Consider the following 20,727-nt stretch of genomic DNA (forward strand, 5'->3'; position numbering starts at 1 on the left):
ATCCTACTGCACGCTCCTCCACTCCACTCGGAAATACTCTGGAGTACACAACAGAAGACATACAATGTATAGGTCTAAATAGTGCAATCTGAAGTCTTTAATCAATCTACATTGTTTTGATATTTTTAAAAAACAAGCAAACAACAACAAAAACATCAATTCCAATTTAGGAATCAGAGCCACAGGGAAAAATCAAGTAGGACAGAAAAAATGCTTCCTTTGCCAGCATTTCTTTTCCTCTGTATTTGATTTCTATGTATTTACTCAACTATGTTCCAGGTAAAAAGCCTGAAGATTTTTTATGCTCTAACTGGCTACTAACGTGGATCAACGTGGAGAAAGGACCACAATAATTAATTTTCCTCTTTGATGTTCCCTTGAATACCTCCCTAAAAATGGAAGGGGGCAAGCTCCAAAGGGAGTTCCTAGCCTCTGCAGCCCAATCTCCTACCAGATAACGCAGAGCATTCCAGCAGTTGGCTAAGAAGCTGCCACCCTAAATGATTTAAGATAGTTTAAGTTCCCTCTGGTCACAGGAAGGGAAGCAGGGAGTCAGGACACCTGGTCTCTAGTCAACTCTGTAGGTAAGTCATTTGACTTTTCTCTGCCAGGAAAGTTCAATTTAAGCTGTGGAGACCACGACATTGGCCAGATTAACGCTTCTAACTGTGGAAGCACAAAGGTGAGTGGTACTTTTGAAAACTACTTTCTCAGCAGTACTACTAATTACCATCATTGCAGTCAGCTGTCCCCGCAGAGAAAACTTTGAAAACTTAATTCCTAAGGCCAGAACCCGACCTGGAGGCTGGAGCCCAAACGCAAAGAAAGTGAAAGTTCTAAAGGGAAGGGGGGGGAATGCATCTTTTTGCCTAACAATTTCACTCTGACCAGGAAAACTGTTTAGAAACTTCTGAACTCGAACGAATGAATGAGTGTGGAGGAGAGGAAGCAGGGGCAGGGGGCGTGCGTTTCCTTTGTCCTGGAGCGAATTCGGCGATCCCTGGACGTTCCCCCCAAAGGCGTGGGGTGAGCTCCCAGAGAGTTCCTGGGACTCGGCCACCTTCTCCTCACCTGAGGCATGAAGATTTCTCAGTTGGCCTCTAATTCGGGTCGGCGACGACCACTACGGTGCCGGAAAACCTGAATTTGCCGCACGCTTTGGTCCCAAGCCCTGGGGGAAACTTGAAACGACGGACAGATTGGGTCCTCGTCCGCCCCAGCAACCGAGGAACGCCTGCCTTTCGTTCCGCTGTTTCCAGCCCCCAGCTGCCAAAGGGTCTTACAGGCATGCTGGGGTTTCCAAAAGGTGTTCCTTGGGGTGGGGTGTGTTAAAACATGAACATTGCCAGGTTTAAATTCACTTTTACATTTTTATAATGTCTGATGCAACTTTAAATCTAATTTTCCATTTTATACTTATCTCCACTCTTTTCCAGTGTACTACGAACCTATGTTCAATTTCTGTGTTCTAAATAACAGGGCAGGTCGTTATACTCCAATTTCTAAAATGGTGGGAAGTTCTGTCTCCTTAGCACTATATGTTTCTAAATTTTTCGGTTGTTTTTCCTTCTTTCGTTACTAAATACACTGGTCTCTCATCCTTTCTGTTATACTCACTGTCTTGCCAAACTATTGAGAGCTGGCACAGGAATGGTATTGATTATACCGTTAAAATTTATCTGCTTTAATTAAATATGCATCCCTTAAAAATTCGGACCTCATCTGAACACTGAACACTGCTTAATGGGAAGTGCAAGGCAGAATTTAAAGTTAAATGTAAAATAAGTACTTGGGTTAGGTGTGGAAACACCTGTGAGACTGGTAACCCTTATACAATATGGGCGTCAAAAACGACGAAATTTAAGACTTCTACTTAATCACCGTGATCAATGCAATTTTACAAGAAATTGGTAAAACATGCCGTTTCTCGGACTAGATTAAGATAGCATCTTAATATCACTTAATCTGGAAAGTATACCACAAATTACTCAATTCTGAACCAGCAGCTGATTTGTACAGTTCAAGAAAAACATTTTCCTTTTGGAGATTTTCTGAAAATTTCAGTTTTCTCTTCAGTCAAATAAATAGTACCTGCATCTCATGGGCTGTTTTGAGAATTAAATGAGATAACATATATAAAGTTAATAAAATGCCTGAGACGTCAAAGGTAAAGTACTATAGAGTGAGTGCATATCTGAAATAAAATAAAAAGGCTTCTCAATTTTATTGCCAAACGCAGCGTCACACAAATAACTATCGTATTTGCTAAGATATATGTAACACAGCCAGCAATTAGTAGCTTTATTGATGCACTATCCAGTGTTCAGAAACAATCATATAATATGCATCATATACAATACACAGTGCTTCTGATCTTCTTCAACAGGAAATAAATATTATTAGGGTTTTCCATACATTGTTCCACTTATAATACTCTGCATCAGTGCTGTGCCATCCTATTCATATAGTGATAGAGAATCACAGACTATAAGCTCCCAGAGGGCAGGGATATTGACACAATTGTGGGCCATTATGTCTCTAAAATCTACAATCAGTAATTGCTGGATAAAGGAATACAATAATGGTAATAAAAAGAACATTGAAATTCTATTAAAACTTTCTTGACAAATAGTTATTTTAGCAAACATATTTCCCATTTGTTCAGGGTTGTTTTTTTTTTCTTTTTAAAGTGTACATTCCTACAACCTAGGGCTTTAGAAAACCACTACAACCAATAATGAACTAGGCCAATAAATTTAAATGAATTTATTTTATAATGCCATCATGAGAAAGAAAGGTAAAAAACACCCAAACACCAAATAGTTTCACTGACAGCACTAAAAGGAGAAGGCCTAGGAGTCCTGAGAAATGAAGCCTATGGTCTCAAACCAAAAGCCCTGGACTTTAAATTAATTGAGGCGAATTGACCCCAGCTCGGTCCAAGTGAAAGTGGATGGAAGGAACAGGTCCCCAAACCTTCCAGAGCATTTTACCTGTGCCTTTGGAGGCCTTCCTAGTCAATAGACTAAAGGAGAAAATAAAACCCAGAACCCATTAATCCACACCCACCAAGCTCCGCCTCTCCCTCTAGCAGAGGGCACACACCAACCCCTTGCCGCACCCGTCTCACTCACACCCTGAACCCTGGGACCGCGGCTCGCGCCCGCGGATCTGGAAATAGCCTGAGGATCCCAGGTGGCTGACTCCCACCTGCAGCTCCGGCCTAGCCCCGCCCACCGCGGTCACCGCCTCCGGAAACAGCCTTGCGCGTTGCCACGGTGACGCGGAGCCGGGCAGCTTCCGCTGGGCCCCGCGGCGGAGACTCCCAGCGCCAGGCTGGAGCGCGCCGCGGCAACGTCCGGCGTGATGACGTCACGAAGACGGCAGCCAATGAAACGACGCGCTGAGGAAGCTGGCTTGGGTTTGAATCTTTTGGTGGAGTTTGAATCGTCGGGGGCTGACATCGAAGTGAGGAGTTACAGTATCGTCTCCTTGGGGCAGAGACGAAGGAGAGGTACTCGTGGAGTAAAGTCTGGTTTCAGGACGCACCTTTTGATGACCCGTCTCGCTGGAAGCGGAGGGGTCCCGCCGCCTCATGTGTAGTGGACCAGGTGGGCTGACAAACAAGGAAACGTTAAATCGGGAGTGAACGTGGGGATGGTGGCGTGGTTAGGGTCCCTGGGGAGAAAGCTAAAGGACGAAGGAACTCGAGAACCCCCTAGAGCATCGCTCTACCTGATCTGGAGCTCTCGACTGCTCAGCAGGAAGGGCAGGGATCTCCTGCATTAAATTCTGAGGAAGTCGAAGTTTTAAAGGGCGTCTTGGTCCCTTGCCCAGAATTTACCAGAGCACTTTAATTGTCCAGCACCTTACAGTGTAAAGTTACTTCCGGACTCCAAGTTTAGAGTGTTTTGTTTCAGACAGATCTGTAGATGTAATTCTTGGCTTAAATATCAAATAAGGGACCTTGGCTCACCAATTTATAAACTTTTTATCCGGTAAAGTCCAGGCAAAGGTCTGTGGGGAACCTAGATCCCTGAGCATCAAGATAAAACCTGCAAGCACTGCCTAACGGGATTGCCGAGGGTCAGATGAGGAATGCAAGAGATACTGCTTGGCAAGGTGCAAATGAAGGGGACTGAGAATCAATCCTACCGTTTGTTCTTAGTTTTTGCAAGACTCTCCGTTAGGAGCTCTTTAGCGACTCATTTACACAGAGGTCAAGGCTGATTGCTGTTTATGAGATTTGACCATAATTGAATAATTTTGCTGTGTAATATGTACTTTAGGTTAACTGTTAACAATCAGGTAGAATGTGATAGGCATTCTACAGGTTTTAGTTGGTAATGTTACCCCAACCACATTCAGCCCCCAAGTTTGAATTTTGGGAGGTATTTATGAACTTTGGTGCTAGAGAATATATTATTCAAAGACTAGATATTGCTTGTTATAAAGTTTCTTTTTTTTGTAAGAATTGTCTGTTTCAATACAAAGATTGTCTGCCTTTAACTGTAGTAATTAATCTCTTCTGTTACTGAATAAATACATACAAGTACATAACATTTTCTTTTTGAAAGTGCATCTTGTCCCACTATAAATATACCCTGCAGCAATTAAGGTACACATAAAATGACTTTATGCTGTCAACTCTGTGAAAACTAGGAGAAAAAAATAGCCCAGATGTCAGTGCTGCCCTTCCCTGCACTTGAAATTTTTGTTCCCTGATGCTTGTAAGTAACAGAGGGAGTGACTCTAGTACTAAACTTATTTCTAAAAAGAAGCTTAAGTTGCAGAGCGACTATAAATGACAGTGTGGAGGATAGTTCCTGGTCCTAAAAAATGTTTATTGAATCTGAATCTAATTCAGGCTTGAGTTTGTATTTAAGAAATATTTTATAACTGTATCACTCCACATTCAAAATAATTTGTGCAACATTTCTGTTTCATTACTTGAAAGCGTTCTGTTGATTCCAGCAGAGCATAGTTGTTAAGAACGGGAACGTTGGCTTTGGATCTGGGTCCACATTCTGGCTCCTCACTTACCAGCTATGTCATCTTGAAAAATTACTTATCCTAAAGCTAAGTCTCTGTTTTTGGAAAATGGGGACGATAATAGTATGTACCTTATATGATTATTTAAAGGATTAACTAAGATGATTAATGTGAAATGTTTACCATAATACCTGGTATATAGAATGTTCAAATGATAATCGTCATTTATTTGTTACTAGTTATCACTGTATCAACCTAATCCAAAAGTTCTCAATTAATAGCACATTTGGTGACTATAGCTACAGTATGATATCCCACAAGCATAAAGAAATAATAGACTTTCAGTTTTATTTCAATCAATATTCATTCAAGGGCTCCTTTACTAGGCCCTGAGATTTGTATCAAAAGTAGGCAAATATATATTTTTAACTTCCATAAGAAAATTTCTGGGGATTATGTATTTACATCAGGGAGAGTAGTGATTCAATATTTGAGCTTTAGATTCAGTCTAAGTTCAAATCCCATCTCTTATGCTCCCAATAGTGTGACTTTATCCAGTGAACTTAATTTCTCTGTAATAGCTTCTCCCTCTATAAAATGGGAATGATAATAATATACCTATATTATAGGATTGTAATGGGAATTCAATGAGAAGTGTGTACATTGCTTAGCATACTTCTGTTTGTAGAATACGAGCTTAATACAAAGTATTCATAAATAGAAGTTTTGTTACTAAGTGAAAGTTGTGGTTAAAGTAAATTCAATAGTTTTTTGTTTTGTTTTTTTGAAATAAAAATACCTAGACTTATTTAAGCTCCAAAGAGTACAGAAGAATATGAAGTAGAAAGTAAGCCTGCCTATCACCCAGACCTTCGTATTTCCCCAGCATGGCGCAACTGCCATTGTCAGTTTCTGTGTTCTCTTCCTGAGAGAGCCCATGCATAGACAAATATAATGTATCTTAAAAACACAAATGGTTGCTTGCCAAGTCTTCTATTTGCACTTGTTTTTTTGTATATATATCTTAAAAATCTGCATTAGTTTATTTATTCATTTATTCAACAAATATATATGGAACCCTCAATATTTGACAAGTCCTGTTCTAGGTAGGTTCTGGGGTACAGAGGAAGTCCATACTCTCACAGTGCTGACATTCTAGAGGGGAAACAAGCAATAAACATGTAACCAAGCAATATATATTTTTTCTAGTTAGTCTGGATGCTAGGAAGAAAAATGAAGCAGGTAAGGGATTGGAGACACAAGGACTGGGTGATACTATTTTACATGGACTCTTTAGGGAAAGCCTCTGTGAAGTAACATTTGAAGAGAGACCTGAATGATGAACTGAGGGATTAAGATTTGCAAATATCTGAAGGTAGAGCATTCTAGGCAAAGAGAAGAGAAAGTGCAAAGGCAGTAAGGCCGGAACAAGACTGAAGTTTTTTAGGAACACTAAGAAGAAAAGTGACTGAAGCAGAATAAAGGGGGCGGATAACAGGTGAAGAATGGGTCAGAGGAGGAGACAGTGGCCAGAAGTAGAACCTACAAGACATGCTAAGGAGTATACAGTTTATTCTATGCTGGGAAGTCATTGAAGAGTTTAGAGCAGGCGGAATGACATGAGATAACATAATCCGATTGCTTTTGAAGAAGTTATCAGGGCATGTGGTCAGTGAATTAAAATGTATTGTACTTGCATGTAATTGGGGATGAATCTTTAACTTAATTGCCTTACATTTTATCTAGGATGAACAGTAGCTAGATAAAGTTAAAGATTTGCCTGTTCAACTTGGTTTATATTATCTTGCAACTATTGAAGAGAATTAGATTTTAATACCTCTTCATTAAACACAGAACAATGAGCTGTTCTATGTAAGTGAATCTCCCAGAAAACTGATTGTTACCCTTGTTAAGTGATAGTTTTAACCACCCTCAACAATTAACATAAAACATTATCTTTTCATTTTCCTAATTTTGTGTATAACAAGAAATTAGGCACATTTTTAAACTTTTGATGCCTCAGGGTCCTCATTGTAATTGCCTGTCATTGCCAATCATTGTACTGCACTGTAATATGTTGATTCTCTTAGAGAAACGTATGTTTGCCTCTACTCTGAATGAGTAAATTGCTTTCTTGGATTTTTTTATCCACTTTTTATAATTTATTTTTTCATTAACCAAATATTTGAGAGCTTATTATACACCAGGTTCACTACAAGATATTAACACATTGTGGACCCGTGACACAGATTTTCATCTATATATTTAAATGCCCTGTCCTCAATGTATTAAGGATATAATGGTAAAAAAAGAAAATACAGCTTCATTAGCTGTTATTTCTTGTCACTTTCTTATATACTCTTTTCTAATCATATGCAATAATCATAAAATTTTAGAACTAGAAAAGGACCTTAGATATTATATAGTCCAACCCTATTATTTTCTAGATTGACAGTGAAATGCCTCATTAACTACTGTTACTCTTCCTTTTATACTCTACTCTCTCTAGACTAGACAGATACCTTTCTTTTAAATGAATGAGGATGTTGGCAGTGTTCCTCCTTAGTGTTTTAGTCTCTACAATGAAATCATACCAGCTTGTTCTTTTGATTCTAGTCAACAAATACCACTTAGCAATAGATTGGACAAAATTAATCAGAGGCTGTGACACTATCTCCTGAACAGTCATCTGAAAAATATTTTTTGAATCAACACATTATTACAATATTTAGGCTTTTCTTTGTCACTTCTTAGTAAATGTGGTCAAGGAATTTGCTTTCTGTGTGCTTTATTCAGAATCAACTACATGGCACATCTTTTACTTAGCCATGTTAGAAAAGAAAGCAGACATCATCTATCAATATAAGAACAACCACATTCATCCCTGAAGACATCAGTATATTTGAACATAGACAAAATTTTACATGCTAGTGAGTCTGTTGACCTTCGGTATTTTTATTAAGAAAATTATATTCACTCATTTGTTTTGAAAAAGTTGGGAAAATATGATACTTTAAAAATTAAGGTTGATGTCTTTCATAAAATCTGTAACAAGTTGTAAAACAAAGTTAAAATTGACATTATACTTCTTAAACCCTTTTAGTAATTGTCAAAATTTCTCCTTGAAATGTTATTTGAATAAGATGTATCGCCTTCTAAAATACCTTCAATAATTCCTAATTAACCTCTGAATCAAATATGAACTATATAACCTTACATTCAAGATCTAAATCTGGCCCCACCTTTATCCAGTTTTATCTTTTTAATGCAACCCTCTCCCATCTTTTTTGTTCTCTCCAGTGTATGGGGACTGAGCAAAGCTAAACTGAGCATCTCTTTAGATGCTATAGATAAAGTTACAGTCATCTAAAACTAAACAACAGAAACAAGATTTAAGCAAATTGACCACCTAGCCAGTTATGTCCACTGCACAAGCTGTTTTCTACCACAGGCTTTTGGACTTGCTGTCTAAAATATTTTTGCCCCAGCCACTTGCTCACTCCCTCACTTCAGTCTCTGTAAGTCTAGATAAGCTTTTTTCAACTGCCCCATCTAAAATAGGAGCTCACATATACTCCTGACCCTCTCTGTCACAGGGCCTAGAAAAGTGCCTACAGAAGGTGCTCCAATATTTATTGAATGCATAACGAGTTTTCATGACATGTTTTTTTAACCCGGCTAAGAACTATCCATCCTTCAACTCGTCACTTCCTCTAGGAAGGTTTCTAATTATACCATTCCCCCATTGTAGTCTTACATAACACTGTTAACTTTTACCTTCTTTACCTTATAGCATTTGTCAGTTATACCTTTACTTTTTTGCATCACTGTTTTGTTAATATCGCTTTCCCTCACTACACTGTAAATAATAATAATAATAATAATAGCAAACACTTGTAGTGCATACTCTGTGCCAGGCTTTGTTCTAAGTGCTTAGTCTTCACAACAGCTCTATGAAGTAAGTATTATTATTAGTCCCATTTTACAGATGAGGAAACTGAGCCACAGGAGGTTAAGTAACTTGCCCACTGTAGTGACCAATAAGCAATAGAGCTGGGATTTTAACCTAAGTTGTCTGGCTCCAACATCTAATAATTAACTTATTGAATTCATAATTAATTAATTAGCAAGAGATGCCTCCCAACATTGAGATTCTAAGGTCTATTTTAAAATAATTACCTGATGTTTTATATATGTTTGTTTAACTATTTCATTTGTGTACATTTTATCTGTCAGTTAAAGTCAAAGCGTTGTTATATTTCTCAAAGCTTTTAGAATGTATATGGAGGTTAGTTTTTGGTCATCACAAGGAATGTGGGATGCTACTAGCCTTTAGTAGACAGGGGTCAGAAATGCTAAACATCCTCTAATACATGGGACAATTCCAAAAAGGGAAGACTTGCCCTACCCAAAGTGCCCGTCATAAGCCCATTGGGAAACACTAAAAAGATGGACCAGTATCTTCAAAAAGAAGAGGCATGAATGGGGGCAGATAGGGAAGAGAATTGACATTTATTGAATGCCTTAATACACTTAATACCTGTTATGTCTCTTAGCCTTCACAACAGTGCTATGAGGTGTTATCTCTTTTATACAAATGAGAAACCTGAGACTCGGTGAGATTAAGTCATTTGTCCAAGGTCATAGAAGTGAGGTATAGGTGCTTTGTGGGACTTGGCTAGACAGAAGCTCAAGGATGAAGAAAAAGCAGAGTAGTAATTCACTTGGGACCTGACTGTAAAAATCCAAATGACTACCTTTCCTCTTCAGCGTTCTATTTTTGGGGAAGGACAGAGTCCTAAAAAGGGAGTGCTGTGTCCAATGTCTTCTGCTTTTAGGTTGCTTTGGCCTTATTTTGATTTCTTTCCAAAAGTATACGGTTTTATAACATAGTTTAGCAATATCATTGCTGTTATTTTTCTCATTTAAAAAAAACAAATGAAACATCTTCTTTTAACCCTTCTTCCCCCTCCACCCACACCACTTTGCCCATTTTGCAGTAGTATCTGTCTTCACTCTCCGAGTGTTCTCCCCTTCAGGCTTTTATCCCACCATTCCCGGCAAATTGCTCTTCCCATTGGTCTCTCTGTTGCTAAATCCCATGGATACTTCTTATTAAGTACTTAACATATTAGCAACATATAACATGATCATTCTCTCCTCCATGATTTGAAGGTCCTCCCAGCCTTTACTTTCGTAACTTGCTTTCCAGCTGCCTTGACAATTTCCACCTGGACGCCTATTAAAATTCTCAAATTTAAGATGTCCAGAACTGAACTCCTGATATTCCCCAAAAAAACCTGTTCTACCCTCTGTTATTATCTCCTCAGTTAATGGCTACCCCATTCTTCTAACACTCAAACTCTTGAATCCTATCTTTCTCTTACACCTTATGTCTGTCAGGAAATTCTATTGTCTCTACCTTTAGAATACAACTAGAATCTGACCACCACCCTGTTCTGAGTCAACAACATCACCTCTTGTCTATATTACTTTGATGACCTACCCAGTCTCTATTTCCTATAGTATGAGTATGTTTTCTGCACAGCAGTGAGAGTGATCAGATTATGTCACAATACAAAAAATTAAATGGCACACACACTCAAAATGCTAATAAACCTGTTTACCTAAAACATTAGTTAGACACTGGCCTTCCACTTAAACTTAAACACTGACGCTAAACCATATACAGTCACAGCCAGGCTACCCAGAAAACCTAGCTTTGATTTTTACAAAGGCTCCAGCACTATTTTAGTTTGAGTCATGAGAATGAACAGGAAAGGATTTCTCAGAATCATGTCAAGGTAATGAAGGGAGAGCTTTGGCTAGTCAACAGTCTTTGGTAAAAGTTATCGTGGATGCAAGCCTCTGGGCTGTGGAAATTGATACAACCAGTCTCGTCTCTACCTGTATCTCATAGACCCATTGGGTTCAAAATAGTTTCAAGGATGCATCAATTAGCTAGCCCAAGTACGAAGGCGATGGAAATGATATATACCCCTGGTGTATTTAGAGATCCTAGTCTCTGAATAAAGCTCCTAGTCTCTGCTCTATAATGATGCAAGTTTAGGGTACATCAATGATAGCAGGTTTAAAAATTATGGTCTGACTATATGACAGCCTCACCTAAAAACAAGGAAAGTAAAGATTAACTAACAAAGATCAACAATGTGGGAGCCTCAACAATCCAGAAAATAATCTAAAATCTAAAAGGTAAGACCAAGAAAAACAAAAAAAGAGGACCTTTAGTATTCATTATTTTATTTATCAAATATATATAGAGTGTCTACCACATGACAGGCACTGTTTTATGTTTTAGGCTCTTGGAACACATCAATAAGCAAAACAGATTTTTTAAAAAATGCATGCCATTAAAGAACTTATAGAAAGAAGAGAGAAAATAATAAACACAAGAAATAAGTAAAAAACATTCTTTATGAGGAGATGGTAAATGCTTTGAGAAAAAAATAGAGCAGTGTAACAGTGATTAAGAATAGGCTTGGCAGTTTTAATGAGGGTGGACAAGAGGACAACATTTGAGCAAGGACTTGAAAGGAGTGAGGGAATTAGTCATGCAAATATTGAGGGAGGCACTTTGTAATAGAGACAATGGCTAGTGCAAAGACGCTACTGGGGTGCTTGGTGTGTTAGCTGGAATGAGCAAAGGGGAGACCAATAAAACAGGTGAAAAATGTAGGACATTAAAAGAACTTCAGCTTGTACCTTGAAGAAACTGAAGAGCCATTAGAAGGATTTGAACCAAAAAGTGAAATAAATAAACGTGTGTGTGTGTGTGTGTGTGTGTGTATCCAACTGACCCTTGAACAATGTAGGAGTTAATCACATATCTTTTGTATGTATTATATACTGTATTCTTACAATAAAGAGAAAAATGTTGGGCCAGCTGAGTGGCTCAGTTGGTTAAGAGCTCGCTCAAAGGTTTGAGCTCTGAGCAACAGCGGTTCGAGTCCGGCCCAAGCTGAGTTGCCGCTGAGCTGCCAACAGGTGACAGGATGGCTCAGCTAAAAAAATAAATAAATTTAAAAAATTAAAAAAAAAGAGAGAGAGAAAATGTTTTTAAGACAATCATAAGGAAGAGAAAATACATTTGCAGTGTTTATTTTTTTAAATCTGCATATAACTGGACCTGTGCAGTTCAAACCCGTGTTGCTCAAGGGTCAACTGTATATATATTGCCAGTAACATTTACCAGGTGAGTGGAACAGAATCCACACCTTTTTAAATGAACACAACATGCCAGTTGTTTTGCATACTAGTAGAACTAATATTAATATACTTTTTTTTCCTTTTTAATTTCAGAGAAGTATTTAGTCATTCATATAAACAGAAGAACTGAGATAATCAGCAATGTCAGTCACTGAGGAAGACCTGTGTCACCACATGAAAGTAGTGGTTCGTGTGCGTCCTGAAAACACAAAGGAAAAGGCAGCTGGGTTCCATAAAGTGGTCCATGTTGTAGATAAACATATTCTAGTTTTTGATCCCAAACAACAAGAAATCAGTTTTTTCCATGGAAAGAAAACTGCAAATCGAGATATTACAAAGAGACAAAATAAGGATCTTAAATTTGTATTTGATGCTGTTTTTGATGACACTTCAACTCAATTGGAAGTTTTTGAACACACTACAAAGCCAATTCTTCGTAGTTTTCTGAATGGATATAATTGCACAGGTAACTTTCAGTTGGGGTTTAATTTTTCCGTATGATTTCAATTTTACATTACAAGGGATGTGTACTTGGCCTTTCTAAATATAATCCATTTTAAGGTACGTGTTTGCTAAAAATTCTGAAGTTCAGTAGCCTTGCACTGTAAATGTAAACTTTCTTTGAGATTTAGTCATCATATATAACAAATCATTCGTGAAACTTTCTCTTCCATAGTGCTGCCATGGTCTCTATAGACAATCATCCTTTAAATTTCCTATGTTACTAAACCACATGTTTCTTTTAATTGATGTCAGATTTCTCACAACTTTTGTATTCATTAGTATTTCCACTGCTTACCTATACAACTATCTATCCCTATGGAATAGTTAGACATTTCTGACCTCCTGACAGTTTCTTTTATAACACCATTTTTCTTTACAATACCTTGAAATACAAATGTTGAAAGCCCATGTTAATTGAGTATCATCTGCTATTTTAATATGTCTTCGGCCCAAACAGCATGTCTAGTGCTCTGAATAGACCTATAATAATTTGCCTTTCAAAACAAGTCACGTTGATTTCCTAGAAAGAGATATCCAAAAGTCTAATTAAATTGCCACTTACCAGACACTTTACATCATTATTCATATCGTAGTTTTGGAATTACCACAATTTAAGATACCCCAAAACTATAACATGTTTCACTGTCTTTCACTGATTCATTTAGTTTTATTCCAGAAGACTGACCCTCTTGGTTGAGCAAGAATATAATGTTGTTTATTGATTAGAACTTCTGTGATTCTCATTTTTAAACAGATATTCTTTTCCTCATTCATGAAACTGCATTTGTCTCTGGAGATTTTTTAAATTATTCTTGACTCCAAATGAAAAAAATCTCTACCAAACTAATACTAAATCTTTGGTTTCTTCTTGGCTTTACTTTAGATTCTTATCCAGCTGTCTTAAGACTTCTTGGTATACTACTGGCTTACGTAAAATAGAAGAAAATGAAACATCTATCAGTTTAATTCACTCTACTGAAAAGTATTTTTGTAGTTTGTTAACATTTAGCTTAGTAGAAAGATTTAACTTATAAAAATATTCTCACCAGCAAAATGAAGACTTACTACCGTAACTGAATAATATGTTGGGTATTTGCCATATGTAATTCAAAGTGGACTTTTTTTTTTTTTTTGCATTTGAAAAAAAAACATCACTTTTATGTTGTACTGGATGGAATCTTGAAAACCAAGTAATTTGCCTAAAACAAGATATTTTGTTTTGAATTTAAAAAGTAATTTTATAAATGGCTTCTATCTGGAATTCATTCACTCAGCAAACTGGTGTTGAGTACCTGCTTTGTGCCAGGTGGATTGTTGGCTAGATGGGAAGGCTACGTGACAAATGCCTTGGTGGAGCTCACAGTGGGAAATGCAATGTGATGCATGCTAGAGTAGAAGGATGTGCAGCATATATATACGGAAGGGCTCAAATGAGGGAGTGGATGCTTCTGCCTAAAACAGTCATGGAAGGCACAGGAAAGGGACGTTTGTGCTGGATATTTAGAACAGGTGGAAGTGTTCCAGCTGGAATAAGTTGAGGGACTGCAGGACAAAGGCAGCGGAGTAGAAAAGCAGCAGCACCTGGGGAGAACTTCAGATAATCTGGTGTACCAGGCTCTGTCTGTTAAAAGGCCCAATAATAACCCACAGATAGGAATTTGAACTTTCTCGTGTAGGACTGTGGAACAATTAAGAAGGTTTGACATTCAGATTTCATTTTTTATAAAAATAACTGCACAAATTCTAAGGGATGGATTGAAGAAGATTGAGACCAACAGGAGACTGATAATTGACCACCTAAATGTGTAAGGTTACTGTAGAAGTAAAAGAGCATGTAATGGGGGCGGGTAGATGATGGTACCATTAATCAAAATAGAGACTATAGGAGTAAGAGAAGATTTGTGGTAAAATTCCCAGGTTTTAAAGATAAGACTAGAAATTAATTTTGGATCTGTTGGGTTTAAAGTTACTGTTCAGGATATCCAGATGGAACTATATAGACAATGGATATAGTAATGGTATATGTCATAATAAAGAGCTTTAATCCCTTTTCATAAAAACCCAGTACTTGCATATGGTGCCACTGGAGCTGGGAAGACCCACACGATGCTGGGATCAGCTGGTGAACCTGGAGTAATGTATCTAACCATGTTAGACCTTTACAAATCCATGGATGAGATTAAAGAAGAGAAAATATGTAGTACCGCAGTTTCTTATCTGGAGGTGAGTTGGCAATATCATTCTTCAGATTAATCAGTAGTATTAAGAAATCTTTCTTTAAGACATTCCACGGTCCTTTCTAATTCTATCATACAGGATTTTTCTTACGAATAAGTATCATTAAAATTTCCAATCTTGAGTATCTGCTATGCTTCTTACTCTTTCTATTAAGTATTTTATTTTGCATAGTTTCTGACCTACAGAAAAGTAGCAAGATTAGTACAAAGAAATTCTAGATAACCGTTCACCCAGATTCCTCATATGTTAACATTTTACTACCTTTGCTTTTTCTCTCTGTATGTGTGTGTATTTCTTTTTTCTAAACTGTTTAAGTTACAGTCTTCTAGAAACAAATTCTCTTAAATAACTGCTGAATAGTTATCAAAATCAGGAAATTAACAGTGATACAAAATTATTGTTTAATCTATAGACCTTAGTGAGAGTTTGCTAGTTATTCTTTTTTTTTTTTTTTTTTTTAAGCTGAGCCATCCTGCTACCTATTGGCAGCTCAGCGGCTGCTCAGCTCGGGCAGGGACTCGAACCGCAGTTGCTCAGAGCTCAATCTCTTGAGAGAGCTCTTAACCAACTGAGCCACTCGGCCGGCCCACTGCTAGTGATTCTAATAATGCCCTTTATTGAAAAAGAAAATGTAAGATTATTAATTGTGTTCATTTGTCGTATGTGTTTAATCTCCTTAATCTGAATTTCTTTTTCTTCTTTATATTTTATGTCGCTGTCATATAAGCCTTTGTTTGGGTTCATCATGATTAGATTCAGGTTATATACTGACAGAAACACCTCGGATGTGATGTTGAGTTCTTATGACATCAAGAGAATTGTACACCTGAAACCTATGTAACTTTTCTAACAATTGTCACCCCAATAAACTTTAATTTAAAAAAGGAGACTTGTGGTTAGTTAGTTCTATTACTGGTTATGTGAACTTTGATCAATTTCGTTATGCTAGTGTCTACAAAGTTTCTTCACTGTCAAGACAGTACCTTTTATATTTAATTAGTACCTTGTAGAGAGAAAATGTAAATATCCTATTACTTGAACTTTTCTCTATTAGTATTAGCATTCACTGATGATTCATGCTTGAATCAGTTGCTATTATGATGGGAGATGATATTGAGTTTTAAATTCCATTGTTTCTTCTACATTTATTTATTGGCTTTCTGCTGCGAGGAAGAGCTTTCTCTTTCCTTTGTTGTATCTGTGTGGACGCATGGATTCTTAACATTATTCAATAGATTATAATCCCTTTCTGTAATTATTTATTTGAATGCTCAAATTGTGCCAGATTTGCCCAGTTGAGGCTCTCTCATGCTATCTCTTGAGTCCTTTTGGCATACCTCCTCATTCTTTGAGGCCTCCTAGCCTCTTAATAGCCGACATTCAACAAATCATAATTAAGTGGCAGACATTCTAACTTTGCGTTCAGATAGTGTTTCAGAAACCAGTGCAGAAACAGAAATCCCTGATTTTACTGCCTATTCATTTGTGGTGTCAGAGAGAAAATTTTTAATAGTCACAGCTCTCTTATTGATATAGTTAGGTTCCTACTGAGAGAGTGTCCTCAGATTTCAAAAATTGATTAAGATTATGTATGTGGCTAGAACTTGGAGATAAAAGAAAAGTAAAACTCACTTACTATAGGTAAGTATTGAAAAGAATTGTTTTGAACGTAATTAGGAAAAAAGCATAGCAGTATTCATTATTTCTCCCTTAGATCCTTTGATAACTGGGAGAAATTTGAAGTTTGGTCATTTTTATAATGTTTTTAATTGTTTTTTCATTCTTTTATTCTGCTTTCATTTTGTTATTGGTAAGGCAATATCTAATCTAATGTTTTTTTTTCACTAAGACTGCACCAGAATTGGCTATGGAGCTTTTTAAAAATACACATGCCTAGCCCTAACCCCCTGGACATTTTCATGTAATAGGTCTGGATTGTGGCCGAGGCATCTATGTTTTTTAAAAGCTCCCAGGTGGTTCTGATGCATAGACCATCTTGGGAATGATTGTTCTAATTGTATATTTTATGTGATTTAAGTGGGTAAGAGGAAACATTAGAAAAGTAACTATTGCTTATCAAAAAAATAAAAACCAAAAAATTATCTCTTGATATTTGACTACTTTTAAGAGTTTATTACATTTATAAATGGCAACCACTCATTGTAGCAAATTTTACCAGCAATTAATTATCACTATGGGCTATTAGAACATGGAAATAACTTATGTAAAATAATTCTTAAGGACTTAATTTTGTATTTATTAAAAATCTTATCAGCAATAGTTGTAGTAGTCATTTAGATGGCAAGTAGAAAACTTAGTACCTTTAGTAGTAAATTTATAAAATCAGGTCAGTAATATTATTTCTATGCATTACTTACAGAAATTGCTTAAAAAAAAAAAAAACTTTCCAGACACATCAAATACAGATGTGTATTCAATGCCATGCAGCAGAGTGAGGCTATCTGGGCTCCAGTTCCTGCTCTGCCGTTACCTTCATGACTGTGGACAAATCACAACCTTCTAGGGCTTTAGTTCTCTCATCATTAAAATGGGAGAAGGGAGTCCCATTATGGAATTTATCATTAAGAATTACATGTTAAATTAATGTGATTGAAGGACAAATGAAATAAATACCATCCATCCTTGAGTATGGCCTTTCTTTAACTTTTGGGCTCTAAAATTTAAAAAGTTTAGACTACTTGGGCATCATGAAATAATAAATACCTTTTCCAGTAAGAACAGGCCACCTCTATATAACTTACATTTCAGAGCCAGTAGAATTTCCCAAAACCATGTGTCCCTTATATTTCCAGCAACTAGGAAAAGGCAATTCCAACTATCTTATTCCTGTTTCCCTGTAATCATCAAGCTAGAAATTATGGGGTGAGGATGTGATGACTCCATCTTTAAGTTTCAATTTCAAACCTAGGTAATTAAGTTCTTCTGTTTTCTCAGATGGTAGAAAATTAATGGCAACATGAAATATAAGGGGTGAGATAAACAAAATGAGCTGCCATTTGTCTTTAAGATAAATTCTAAAACAAACTTAACTCAGCAATGTGTGCCTGTGTGTGATATTATCACTGTTTCAACATCAATGCTAAAGCAGTTCTTTTTGTTTTAAGGTGTATAATGAACAGATCCGTGACCTCTTAGTAAACTCAGGGCCACTTGCTGTCCGAGAAGACTCCCAAAAAGGGGTGGTGGTTCAGGGGTTGACTTTACATCAGGTATGTTTATAAACTTTTTTTTCCCTTGTTCAAATAGCAAGTGTGGTTATTTAGCCATTTACTTATTTTCCATTGGTCTTGAGAAAGAAGAAAAATAATGAAATGCAGAGTTAAAAATAATCAGAGTATATCTCGAGTCTTATTTTGTTTTCCTTGAAATAACTAAAGGAGCCTTTCTTTTAAAAATATACTTGAACATTTAATATCGTGTATTATTTTACTTAATACCTTGATATTTTATCTCCACAGAGAGGCAGGACTTTATCTTTTATTCCTCATATAGCACCAGAGTACTAAGCAAATGATATATAGTCAAAATTTAATGGGATTTAAATTATAGGAAGCATTTTGTTTATCTTTTCTTTTACCTTTAAAAGTCTTCTTGCTTATGGAAAGTTTATTTTAAAATTTAAAGACAGAAGGCTAATTTGTGTATTTTTCTTAAACTTGTCTAGCCCACATCCTCAGAGGAAATTTTACAATTATTGGATAATGGAAACAAAAACAGGACACAGCATCCCACTGATATGAATGCTACGTCTTCTCGTTCTCATGCTGTTTTCCAGGTAATAGGCCGCTCGACTATCATCCTTAAAATTGAATTTAAAATGAATGAAGCCAAACTCACGGATGGTGTGATTATCACACATACAAAAAGAATTTCTTCATCTGTGGACTTCTCTCCTTCTAAGCTGTTCCTTTACTTTGCAGCTTTTAGGAGATTCTATCAAGAATATTTAGAATTGAAATGATGTAAATCAGAAATGTAAATTTCTTCTTGTGTGAAGATACAGGATAGAAAAGTGGAAGCATTAGAGGGTTTTTTTTCCGTGTGTGTGTGTGTGTGTGTGTGTGTGTGTGTGTGTGTGTGTTTTCTTTTTTTAAGTTGGTAAAAATATTTAATATTTACTATTTACAAAAATATTTAACATTTAAATTATCCGAAACATAATCTTATATACAGAGCAAATGTTGTTTTTATAGATCGAGATTTACAGAACCAATAAACGGGGAAAATACTGATTCAGTTTCTAAAAGATTTCATTATAGTGGCGATGTAAAGTACTAATTGCATTTCTTAAAGAAGTGCGATTCAGTGGATAAGAGTACTTTTTAGGAATACAGTACTGAAAAGAGCTAAAGGGTAAATTAGCTATTATTTCTCATAGTTTCTAGTCATGTTGAAATCCAAATGATTATGTAGCTTCATTCTGGATTATGCTGTGTAGATATCATTTTATAGAGAAAAATTGGTATAGTTGAAAGAATTCATATCTGAGACAATCAAGTCATTCCAAAAGTCTCCAGCCCACAAAATTATATTAATCTTTTCTATGCTTACCACTAACTCTTCATTTATCAGTAGTAGTCCTGAGAGAAATGTTTATCTGTGACATTGAGACTTTTCTAAAATGTCTTAGATCCTGCTTTATAAGAAAATTTAGCAAAAGGGTTTTATACTGGAGTAACAGCCAAATCTTTCCCCATATCTTTCAAGTTTACCACTAAATTTATTTCCGTTAAACTACAAAGTAGCTTAGAATAGTTGAATAAATTGTGCTTTAATGGGCCGTTGAACATTAGAGTGTTCTCTATTATACTATTTTTTTAATGTTTCATTTTTAAATTATAATGACACAAAACGATTTTGGGAACTAGAATGATATTCGTTTGGGAACAACCCTTGCAGACATGCAAACCAAAGCATTCTGACCACTGCATTTGGTTTTCTCCTGGGAGCATTCTTTCTAGAGGACCTGTGCCCCACCCCTACCTCTGTTAATTCCATGTCCTGGTTCAAGGGTTACCAGAACACAAATGGTAGTTGTTTTAACCTTCTATCAGGCCAGGAATTATTTTCGGATTTTTCTCAACTTTGGTAATTACTTCTGGTACTTTGGATGTCAGCCAGTCCGATTATACCTTGTTTGGTATGTTTTCAAAATGGAAATAATTTTGATTTCATGCTCTTTTAAAAATAAACTATACATTTTCCTTTTAATTTTGTTAAATCTATCATTTTCCCTATTCTGTAATTTTTTAAAAGATTTATTTGCGACAACAAGACAAAACAGCAAGTATCAATCAAAATGTCCGAATTGCCAAGATGTCACTCATTGACCTGGCAGGGTCTGAAAGAGCCAGTACTACGAGTTCTAAAGGGGCCCGTTTTATAGAAGGCACCAATATTAATCGATCACTTTTAGCTCTGGGGAATGTCATCAATGCCTTAGCAGATACAAAGGTAGGTACTATATATTTACTTATTTACATATTTCGAAATATTGAGGTATGTGTAATTCTCAGGAAGATACTGTTTAATATAATTTTGTTTTTAAGGATCTATTATAAATCAAATTGCAAGAGTATATCAATAATTTTTATATACATAGCAAAGACCACATAGAACCTGGTATATCAAATAAAGCTATGGTTCTGTATTTTTTTTTTTTTTTTAGATTTTTATTGGGGAATTGGGAGGATGGGAACAGTGCTGGGGAATTGGGGGAAGGGAAACAGACAAGTTGCTGTCCTT

At 36.4% G+C, this 20,727-nt stretch overlaps 2 protein-coding genes across 8 annotated transcripts in view; one reads left to right on the forward strand and one right to left on the reverse strand.

The window, feature by feature from the left end:
* METTL15 (methyltransferase 15, mitochondrial 12S rRNA N4-cytidine) overlaps positions 1-3,301 on the reverse strand; it is a 174,027-nt gene extending 170,726 nt beyond the window's left edge. For 2 of the 7 annotated variants that reach the window (XM_019650716.1, XM_019650711.1), the window contains exon 1: positions 1,072-3,124. The gene's annotated coding sequence lies outside the window, so the exon portion shown is untranslated. The other 5 variants (XM_019650714.1, XM_019650712.1, XM_019650713.1 and 2 more) reach the window with 5 other exon arrangements.
* A 95-nt stretch (positions 3,302-3,396) lies between these two features.
* KIF18A (kinesin family member 18A) overlaps positions 3,397-20,727 on the forward strand; it is an 83,318-nt gene continuing 65,987 nt past the window's right edge. Inside the window, exons 1-6 of the mRNA XM_019650710.1 lie at positions 3,397-3,611; positions 12,313-12,685; positions 14,789-14,946; positions 18,087-18,191; positions 18,647-18,757; positions 20,239-20,436. Of these exons, the coding sequence (XP_019506255.1) occupies positions 12,361-12,685; positions 14,789-14,946; positions 18,087-18,191; positions 18,647-18,757; positions 20,239-20,436 (897 nt within the window). The 5' untranslated portion in view covers positions 3,397-3,611; positions 12,313-12,360. The remainder of the gene's footprint in view (positions 3,612-12,312; positions 12,686-14,788; positions 14,947-18,086; positions 18,192-18,646; positions 18,758-20,238; positions 20,437-20,727) is intronic.

Source organism: Hipposideros armiger, unplaced genomic scaffold (genome assembly GCF_001890085.2).
Source record: "Hipposideros armiger isolate ML-2016 unplaced genomic scaffold, ASM189008v1 scaffold_145, whole genome shotgun sequence".
Taxonomy (NCBI): domain Eukaryota; kingdom Metazoa; phylum Chordata; class Mammalia; order Chiroptera; family Hipposideridae; genus Hipposideros; species Hipposideros armiger.